The following is an 11,183-nucleotide window of genomic DNA, read 5'->3' as shown; positions in this document are numbered from 1 at the left end:
CATTTTTAGCTAAAATTCTTGATCTGTTCGCGGTGCAAGTTGACCTTGAGCACTGAAGGCCCGCCCGCTCGTGTAGGCCCTTTTCGCGCGCTTCAATTTGCCTCACTTAGCGTGTGCGGACTAGGTTTCTATGCGTTATTATTCTAAGGGTATAACTTTATTTTTAACTTTACATTAACTCTGATTGACGGAGTCACGGTTTTTATATAAAAATACGGATCAAGAAGACGCTACAAGTCGCTAAATATTTATGTTTATTGGGCAAAAATCAAATTTTTGCCCAATAAACATTCATAAAATTGCCTAGAACTAGCGACCGAATCGCTAAAACGGCAACGGTGGCCGAGTATGCGCTTCGTCCGACCTGCGCCAGAGGTTCGACGTCCTCGATGTCGCGCGGGTCGTTGGCGCCGGCCGGCACGGCCCAGGCGGCCAGCAGGCGCGCGCGCGTCCGCGCCGGCGGCCGCCACTCCTCCACGAAGACCATGGCGCGCCGCGGCTCCGCGCCCGGCCGCGGCCGCTGCGCCACGCCCCACAGGTCGTCGGCCCGCGCTGCCCACTCCGAAATGTTGCTGGGAGACGAGGCAACTTCTCGTCAGTGTTATGCAAAAAGGGCGAAAGCGCCGTTTCGAACAATTTTCAGAGGATGACGCTTTAGGTATTTGCATGTTTTAGGTACGTAATACGTACGTAAATATTTTAAAACAGTTGTTAAAGCCTAAAACGTGCTCCCCTGAAAAATTATTCGAATTGGCCCTTTCGCCCCATCTCCGAAACACCGATGTTATGATCGAGGGAAGGTCCATTCACCTCGACCGATAGTATTTCGAGTGACACTACTGACCTTGGGGCGTACGCGTCGTGTAGGTTGTAAAGCAACGATGGGTTATGTTTTAGCGCGATTGATAGAGTGTGCACCAACACTAGCAAGGAGTCGGCGAAGGCGGACGCGTAAAGAGGCCAGGCGCGATCTTTCCACACCTCGTCTAAGAACTCGCGAAGCCAAGCTCGTTTCTCGCCCAAGATCTTAGTTTCGTTCTGCTGCGGGGTGAGACCTGCGCGGCCGCGCCATGCGTACGACAAACTGAACACGCGCATATTTTCAGCTTCAACGCAGTGGATCGGGTGCCACTCGCGGAAGATCCATGCGTAATTTGCGTCCGTAATTTTAAGAGAGTGCGCCGCACACGCTATCAAGCCGGCTGTACGCGCTCCTGCGTTAACGACGAACACCCGCGCATTGACCACAATCAACTTTTCCAGAGCACTTCGAACATTCGAAGGGTCTGCCACGTCCAATTTCTCTTCCTTGTAAACAAGTGCTCTGTCGGCGAGCAGGGCAGTGGAGAAGTCTCTCGCTAGTTCAGTTTTCTCCGAAATTATAGCGATCCGCTTCCAGCCATGCAAGGACAGGAAACGTCGTATAGCGAGAGCGAGGCCGTCTTGGCGGCCCGTGACGGCGGTGGTGGCGGGAGCAAGACGCGTAGCAGCCGAAGGCACACCGAACAGCGCGAGCTGCGTTCGAAAATGACGCGCATTTTCCGCTCCGATCTCGCTCGCTGAGGCGCCCGCGCCGCCCATAGCTGCCACGCCTGCCAAAAAGAGGTAACTGGGGTGCCGTGATCTTTCTTCTATCTCATGGGCGACAGAATTCGTGTCATTGCAATTTATCGAATCTTGATACCAAGTTATGTTGGGTATATTTGTCTCCGTAGTTGCTATTTCTATTTTAACCAAGTTTCCAATAAGAGCATATTCTTCAAAGTCTGGGTCGTCCTTGCATATTAACTTCGTTATTATAGGTATTCGTATGTCCTTAGCAACGATTGCCCATTCTTTGATTTGTTCCATATTATTAAGAAGCCACGCACACGACGCCTCGACACTGTTGTTAATTTTCCCTTCCAAATCTAAGAGCTGACGAAGCTGGTTGGCGTTGGGTTTCAACTTCCTTATCGTGTGGTCAATGAGTGGAGCATAGAGTCGAAAGTTTTCAAGGTCACTGAGTTGTATTGCAATAGTGCTGTCGAGGGCATCGTTGCAGTCTGTGTCTGCAACACAGGGTGGGGGCTGGAGTGCCCGCACACCAACGCTATTCACAGACCATAGTTCGTAGTCTATAAAGATGACAGATGTAGTGTTGTCATTTAAAACGCGGTGAAGGGTGGCGCGATCGGTGGGTACTACTTGTAGCCTCACGCCTGTGGCATTGGCTCGCGTCTCCAATTCCTCCACCACTGCGGACGTACCACTCAGCGTCACGTCCATCACTCGAATACACGTCTCGTTCTGCGGGCAGCTCCATCTGTTTCGCAAACAGTTTGTTATAAGAACATAATGATGGATGGCTCTTCACATGGCTATTTGTATTTGCCTATTTAATATATTTGACAAACAATCACCATTGTGTAGATATAGTATGGCTAACGAAAGATGAGACTAGAAAAACGCGGGAAAATTGAAAAAAATTTCGTATGGTATCACGGGTAGGTACTATTATAGACGGAAAAAATAATTTTGATACAAGATAATACAGGGATAAAATTATTTTATGAATTTTGTTGTATGAGTGTTCATAATTTAGGCAAGTTAGAACCAATTGGGTGAACTTGTTGGCGGAGGTATATACCTCCGCCAACAAGTGAAGCATCGAGTATGTAACCAGAAATAGAGACGAAATGTCATTTAATTTGTTTGAAAACTATTCTGCTATATCATTACTGTGACAGCTGCGCTCCGATTGGTTAGCCCGGGTTCGAAATAATTGACGGGTGTCGTCAAAGGGTGTCGTCAACTGTTTCACTTCAAATCGACCAGTTCAATTGAGCTTTGCTATAATGGGCGAAAATTGCAAAATTACATATTCAATATTTAATTACCGATGAAATGTGATTCCGTTTGTTTTGAAATTAGATGCTTTGTGTTTTTCCCACACCACCGAATAGAACAGCACGGCATTGTTAGAGATATTATCTTTATAACAATAAATACAGAATATTTTTCGGTCAGTAGTTGGCCTGTCTATTTTACAGTGCAAACGAGAGTTGTTAAGAGCTGTATCGCTAATGTGTTACGAGAAATATATGGCCCTTATTTCGTTTCTATTTCTGGTTATATACTCGATGACCTGAAGGCTCTGTAATGACATAATTTAGAAAATAATCAAGTACCTGAAATATTAAATGGCCCATTCTATGTATGTTTATTTGCACACAGTATATACTTTAGAATATACAAAAATATATAAGAATATAAAAAATAAATTATATATAAAAAATTAACACATTTGTTGTAATTTTATAATTTATTTATGTATTATAATCAGAATCAGATTATAAAAAAAATACTTCAAATGATGTATCGAAACTACTGCTCAGCAGTCTTATTTGTTCTAATTTGTTCTTTGTTCGCCTATTATTTTAAGAATTTCTTGGATTTCTTTGATCCGTTGGGTTCCAACATCCAAATCTCCTATAAATAAATATATCGGGTTTTTCAACAAGAACTTTGTTTTGTAAATCAAAATAAAACAATAAATTTACATGACAATGATTCAAATTTTTATTGAATTAAAAAAAGTAAGGGTTGGCAATTATGAATGAAAAATGATATCTGACAAATGTCCACCACGACCACAGTTAGAGATGCCGATTCTTCATCAAAGTTTTTAATCACTTTTGACAAAATGGTGGGTCTATTTCGTTCGTTACTTCACGAATTTTGAGTTTTAAGGCTGCAATCGTTTCGATTGGCTCCGTATAGACTCTGTCTTTAACATAACCCCATAAAAAAGAATCCAGCGGTGTTAAATCACATGATCGAACTGGTTACTTAACGGCAGAATTTCGTGAAATTATGCGATCGAGAAATTTGGTTTGTAATAAATTCATTGTTCCGGTGTCTTGTGACGTGAATTTATTGTTTTATTTTGATTTACAAAACAAAGTTCTTGTTGAAAACCCTTTATTAGCATTATAAATAAAATTACTAAATGATTAGCAAAAATTTACAAATATAAGCAAAGATCTAAATTATTACGTCGTCCTAACCAATGAAATAGGAATATTCTTGAGTTTGCTTGAAAACGATTCCTCTCTCTTCTAGTTTCTCTGTCAATTTAACAATCATAGTAAAAAGAAGCTTTCGCTTATCGCTTTTCATAGTCTTCGTCACATTATTATTAAGAGAACAACAAAAAATTGCAGATAACACAATCCAACTGACACATCAACTTCCGAATAGTGATATAAATGTTGGGGTAGTTAGCTAGATTAAAATAAAACGCAGTCTCATCTTTCGTTAGCCAGACATTAGCTAGACATTGCACGCCCTGGGACAAGTTTTGAGGCTTTTGTTGGCACTTGACATGGCTTTTTGTATTCGCTATTGGGTATTTGTTGTATAAAAATATTTGACGTACCTACAGGTAAACATGCAAACACTGACAAATATAACCGTTTACATATGGATCCAAATAAGGTGTGAAAAAACGAATATAATCGTAGTGTGGACGGTTTGCGTATTTGCCTATTTGGCTCCTTTGATGTGCGTGGAGAAACTTCTTTGTTTGCTATATTTGCCACATGTGTCACCAAGTATTTGCCTATTCGACAAATAAAGCAAAAACCAAACACGCGTTACCGCTGGTCGTTGTCTCGACGCACATCAAAAGAACCTATGGACAGGGACGCAAGTAAACTGTCCACAGGTAACCTATCACAAACTCGATTTTTTTTCCGAATTAACGTTTGTTCGAATTTTCATTATACCGAAAACCGAATTATAACGAAACCGTTGTTCTTTCAGGATATGTTGGATGTTTATCGCAAAGACACTATTAGATTTGGTTAGGTTAGGTTAAGTTAGGTTAAAAAGAAAACATTTTACTCTCAAAATTATTTTCGAGGTTATGAAAATTCGACCAAACGTTATTTCTGGAAAGTGTCTTTCCAGACTACTGATAGGCAACCTTGTCCACACTATGGTCCCACTCCTTAATTGGCTAAATACCTACACATTTAATACAGATAAACATGCACACACTGGCAAATATGACCGTCTTTGTAGACCTTAGACTGTTTTTTCCATCTCTAAGGTGTAGAAGGTCATATTTATCAGTGTCAAATATTTTTCCAAGTACATACAACAAACATTGGGTAAAGCATACGCTTTAGTCAACACAGGTACAAGTAGCCATGTGAATCCACCATTAGAGATAATTAGAGTGGTTCGAAAAGTCCAAGCTCAAATATTAACTTACGTGACATTTGAAGCGAATCCACATGTTCGAAGTGCGATTTGGTCTTTGTAAAACGACCAAGTATGGTATTGACTGCAATTGCGCTGGTGATGGACATTGGTCGAAAGACGTGTGTAGAGGCGTGCCGTGGCTGCAGTAGCCGCCCCGTACGGTTTTAGCCGTGGCCCGGCCATGTTGCACATTTCGTCAACAGTGCACGTTGAATCACACACTTCTTTTTCACCTGACCATTCTGCTCCCATGTGAATATACATTCTGTGAAAAGTATTGTGATATAAATAGACAACGTTTTAATTCACTTGTAAGTCATCTTTCAAGAAGAAACTTTTGACCGTTCCTCGCTTATATATATTCGATGTTGTAAAGTTTGTGAGACGTAATTTAACCGATTTTAAATTCACACCTAGTTCTCGCCGTACAACGTATTGGTACTTCCGAAACCAAGATTGGAATTGTTTAGAAATAGCCCTTACCATAGAGCAGTTAAAATATATAATCAAATACCTCCGCGCATTAACGATGAACAAAAAGGTAATTTTTACTTTACTAAACTAAAAAAATCCTAATTGAAAAAATGTTATTTCTCAATAAATGAATTTTTTAATGATGAAGACATCGATTTAAATTATTAATGACTATTTTACTATCTAATATATGTAAATGAAAGTAAAATTCTTAATCTTACGAATTACGAATGTTGAATTGTTCGTATCTGTTTATTTTAATTCACGTATTACTACTAATAGTCTTGTTAATAATATAAAATATTTTTCTCAAATATGCTCGAAAATATTTACATTAATTTCAAAAAACTAATACGGGAAGTTAGTCATTTAGGGACCGTGAGACTTCTTCCCGGCCAAGGCCTGCAAAGAAAGTATGAAAATCCATTACTGACCACTTTTCTACACTTTTAAATCTATATGAACTATCCAACTTGGAACTATCAAGAAGCTGCACTACGTAAACAGGCAAAGGAAAAGCTCATACACCCAACTCTGTCCAGTGTAAACATCGAGTATATAACCAGGAATATAGACGAAATGTCATTTAATTTGTCTGAAAACTATTCTGCCATATCATTACTGTGACAACTGCGCTCCGATTGGCCAGCCCGAATTCGAAACAATTGACGGGTGTCGTCAACTGTTTCACTTCAAATCGAGCAGTTAACTTGAGCTTTGCTATAATGGACGAAAATTGCAAAATTACATATTTAATATTTAATTACCGATGAAATGTGATTCCGTTTGTTTTGCAATTAGATGTTTTGCTGTTTTTCCCACACCACCGAATAGAACAGCAAGGCATTGTTAGAGATATTATCTTTATTACAATAAATACAGAATATTTTTTGGAATATACGGAGACGTACACACAGGTCATTAGTAGGCCTGTTTATATTTCAGTGCAAACGGGAGTTGATATTTATAAGAGCTGTATCGCTAATGTGCTACCAGGAACATATGACCCTTATTTCGTCTCTATTTCTGGTTATATACTCGATGAGTGTTAGTAATTGCGACAATGAGAAATACCTACGTATACCGCTTATTTAAAAAAAATTATAATTTAACATTAGCGATGGGAAATTTGTTGCCGGCTATGAACAAAGTAAGATACATGAAAACTTATGAAACTTTCATGCAATGGAGAGGCGAAAAAAAATGCTAATTCGTTTTTAGAGGCTGTGTTTGTTATTTTTTTTAGTTATTTTAGCAAACTTGCTAAAACTCAAACGCTATCAACATTATGGTCCACGTATTCCATACTCAAATGTAGGTACAGTCCAACGTAAACACAGCGTCATCATTGGAATACAGTAACTTGAAGTTCCTACTGAAGCGCCAATCTGCTGGTTACAAAACTAAAAAATCAAAAATGTTTACCTACTGCAGAGAACATATTGAAATTTTTAGAATTTCGTAGCAACTAAGGTAAGGTTTGTTGTGGAGTGTGTGCGTTATTATTATTATTAGTAAATTAATCGCAATGAAAGTTACTCTTCAACAACGAGATCAATGTACTACAATGTCTTCAATTACGTCCCACGTGGTGAGCGACAAAGCCTTTACTCGTATTAAAAGCCGTGATGTAGGAAGGTAGGTATTTAAAAAAACGTGAAATATGACGTCATATCGGTGTTTTTTGTATTTTTCCTTTTTTCAGTGCCATTTTTTGTTTCGGAAAGCGTGGAACGACTGCCTTGTCAATTTTTTCATCCCTAATTACTGGCCTTGTAGAAATAAGAGATATACTTACGTTTCTAGGGCGGTCCGATCAGTACTGATATCCTTTAACTTCTGATTCCCGCTGATGAGATGACAGAGTCGGTGCGGACCTGGCCGCAGTTGCACCAGCTGGTACCCGTGCACGTGTCTCAGCACGGCGACCACGAGGGCCGCGGCCACGCGCACCGGCGCGCGCGCACCCCACAGTACATCTACTTTGCGGTTCTTAGCGTCAAATAACACGTTGAGTGGATCTGGGTAATATTTATTAAATCACATCAATCAAGTAGTCTCAATAAATGTACTCGAGATGTTCTACTACAGTTATGTGAGCCGACTAATCGTTATTTTCAAAAGATCACTAAATTTAACAAAAATAGAGGATTATCTAATGTGACTTCTAGAACGATAAATTCAATTGTTTGCTGTATAGCTTTTGAAAGTATTGCACTTTACAATTGTTTTGTTTTGACAATCTCCGTGTTCGAGTGGCTTGCACACCGGTTTTCACGGGTTCGACCCCTGGCCGGGTCATTTTAGAAAATTAACTTTTCTATATGGTCACAGGTCTGGGTGGCACCACATGCCGTCGTTGTAGTCAATCGGAATTTACGAATTGTATGTACACTCTTAATAATTTTAAACGCTGTAAATCACAATAGCTTGTAGTACATGTATGTACTTTCTTTTCTTAAATAAATTATAATAATTATTATATTGGTTCTGAAATCCATAGCATAACGATGCCTTACTTTCTAAAACTCGCATCTTATAAATTATAGTATATATTAGTCATATGGCATTCGTCAACACGCCCACTTAGCGCCGCGCGAGGGCCGACTGACTGACGGCCCGCGGGCGCGCGAAGTATTTACGAGAGAGCGAGAGCGAGAGGCATATATATAGTCTCTCTCTCTCTCTCTCTCTCTCTCTCTAACTTATGTTTGGGGTGTACGTTATATTTTATAAATTTTGTATAAAGGTAGGGGCTGATTTCGAAATAAATGTTAATTGCGAGCTAGACATCGAGTGTTTTACTTCTCCAACTAACAACCCTCCGAGCATCCGCTACAGATGATTATTCAGGAACTTTCTATTTATTTATTTTTTCTTGTCAAGGGTTTTAATTTGGAAGCATTACTTTAAGAATAGATAAAAGCCAGTGTGTGAATATGAAGGAAATGTGATGTGAAACTAGCTTGCAAAATTTGTAATGATCCATTTTTGGCCATTCAGTAACTTTGTGCTTTAAGATACGAGTTTGAGAAAGTAAACGACAAGTGTTTTAGTTACTTATTTTGGGATCAGACCAACGTATGTGATGTTATCTAATATGTATTTATTTTCATTTAATACTTACTTAATAGAAAACTTTTTACTGCATTTTTTTTCGGATCTAAATCTCGTGTACATTAATTTGTTTATTTAAAGAAATCAACGTTGTGGTTTTGTTGATTTTTGAAGAAGAACTTAATAATTCATTTTCTTATAGTTTAAAACACTATGTGGTCTGTGGTTTAAATGAAAGAAGGATGGCGACATCCCGTGTATTTTGTGACCCAGTGTTTTTGACGTCGTGCTATACGGAGACCTATCAATACTTGTGATTCATTATCAGAGCATCAAAAAAGCTGTTATACATTGATACAGGTTATGTTTATAACATTGACCTGTATTTCGCTTCTGATATTTGTTCGTAGTAGCAGAAAACAACAAATTTTCAGTTTGTTCCCAAAAATAATAAATAACTTCCCAAATATTTCCAAATGTGCCAAACTCTGTCACTTATCATGTTCAGCAGCAATGAAAATAAACAAAAATTAATTCTGCCCAAATGTTATCTAAGAGTTACCTAAGAGTATATGTACTACTGGTGATGTACCTTATCTATAAAATAAATAAATAAATAAATTACCAAATAAATAAGCAAATGGCAGAAATCTGCCACTAATGGTCACACTGTCTCAAAATCAATGTGACATTGACATTGGCAATTGGTCTCTTGTCAAATCGTTCCATTGTAACTTTCATTATCTCTCATTTAAATATTGTCTAAATATTTTTGTCACATTGTGTTTTATTTTTTGCTATTCATTACTGTTCAATTGATTATTTGATTAGGTATTTTATAGCTTTAATGTTTTATGTGTGTACTATAAAATAACCAATACTTTAAGTAAGTCAACGTTCAATCATGCTTATAATGAAATATATATTACCTAATCTATAGTCGAACTGAAACAATTGCATTGTGTTCTTGCATTTATTCTAAAATACATTGTTTTGCAAAACAAAAAATAAAATGTAAAATTATAATGGCAAAGTTAATGAACTTCGTTGATTTTGGGTCAGCTTTCGCCATCCTTCTTTGAAAATAAAACAAAACTGTAAATTATTTAGGCTTTGTGGAAAAGAAAAGAATTTATTTTTACTAGTACAAAATATAGCAGGTAGAAGGAAACTCTCGCATAGAGAATAGCAATATCTCGTGCTATGTTGCTCTCGCTCAAGCCGCGCCCGGTCGTGTCAGCCATACTGATCGAGATATGTATTCCGACGTCTACATCTCCTCATGCCTCCAACCTTAGAATAATAACGCATAGAATGATAGTTTCATATCAAACGAACTGTCACAAGTGAGGCAAAAATCAAATTCATGTAGGCTAGTCTTAGTAGTAGGTTAATTTTCGGTTTTAGTGAATATTTATATAAAAATACAAGTTGAAACGCGTTGCTTCCTTGTGGAATGTGATGTTAGTATCTATTTTATGTTTGTCTGACGTATTTTTGCACTCATTTACCGCACAGTTCGTCATTTTTAGCTAAAATTATGGAGCTGTTCGTGGTGCAAGTTGACCTTGAGCACTGAAGGCCCGCCCGCTCGTGTAGGCCCTTTTGGCGCGCTTCAATTTGCCTCACTTAGCGTGTGCGGACTGGGTTTCTATGCGTTATTATTCTAAGCCTCCAACCATGCTCGCTTTAAATAAATTTGTGTCGGCTTTTGCCCAATAAATTTAAAATAATTGATTCCGATATAAAATAAAGCTAGAAGGAAATTCTACGTCTCCATTTACAGTAATTTTAAACGACGAACCTTGGTAAAAAGAAGCAATTTTACTTACCTGGTCGAAAATGGTTATGAAGTTTCTGGCAATATGGACCAACTGGTTCATTGTAATGTGATGTAGATAGACTATAATTGGCACTTATATTATCCGCTGTAGTGCCGCTATGTATCACCAATATGTATAGTATATAGAACGTGCATTGAATATTAACCATAGTCATTTTACTCATCTACAATAAAATTAGTTAGACAATTATTTAAATGAATCTTCATTAACTTTACAGGTATAGATATAACACCGACATTGCACTTTTTTAAGAGGTACGAGCACACGCATGCGCTTGTTCATCTTTTTGACTAATTCCGTTACATTTTTTTTTTGCTTTTGTGAAATCTGCGTTTATTTTTCTGTCACTAAAGATGAATCATCATGGCAAGTTACAGCGTCGAGTATTACTTGCAAATGATAAAAAAAATATCTAATTAGGTGTTTTATTGTGGCAATGATGCGCGCGTTGCGTCAATTTTACGGTTTACGTGGTCGTCCTTTCCAGTAACTATTCAAAGTTTGATGGCCAAATCTGCGAGTCTACCAGTTTAGTGAATCATCAGCCAATAACCGTAC

General features: G+C 38.2%; 1 protein-coding gene across 1 annotated transcript; it reads right to left on the bottom strand.

Moving 5' to 3' along the window:
- Window positions 1–364: 364 nt before the first annotated feature.
- LOC113238936 lies at window positions 365–10,779 on the bottom strand (the record flags this gene model as incomplete). Its single annotated transcript, XM_026475785.1, has 5 exons — window positions 10,614–10,779; window positions 7,523–7,745; window positions 5,261–5,515; window positions 845–2,305; window positions 365–572 (listed from the first exon to the last, which is right to left on the bottom strand). Coding segments are annotated over exons 1-5 (2,313 nt in total), but the record flags the coding sequence as incomplete, so codon positions are not given.
- Between the last annotated feature and the right edge of the window lie 404 nt (window positions 10,780–11,183).

The sequence above is a fragment of the Hyposmocoma kahamanoa genome, unplaced genomic scaffold (genome assembly GCF_003589595.1).
Source record: "Hyposmocoma kahamanoa isolate Upper Pololo Valley unplaced genomic scaffold, ASM358959v1 98945, whole genome shotgun sequence".
NCBI lineage: Eukaryota > Metazoa > Arthropoda > Insecta > Lepidoptera > Cosmopterigidae > Hyposmocoma > Hyposmocoma kahamanoa.
The sequence above is the reverse complement of the archived record's forward strand: the minus strand, read 5'-3'. Positions and strand labels throughout refer to the sequence as shown.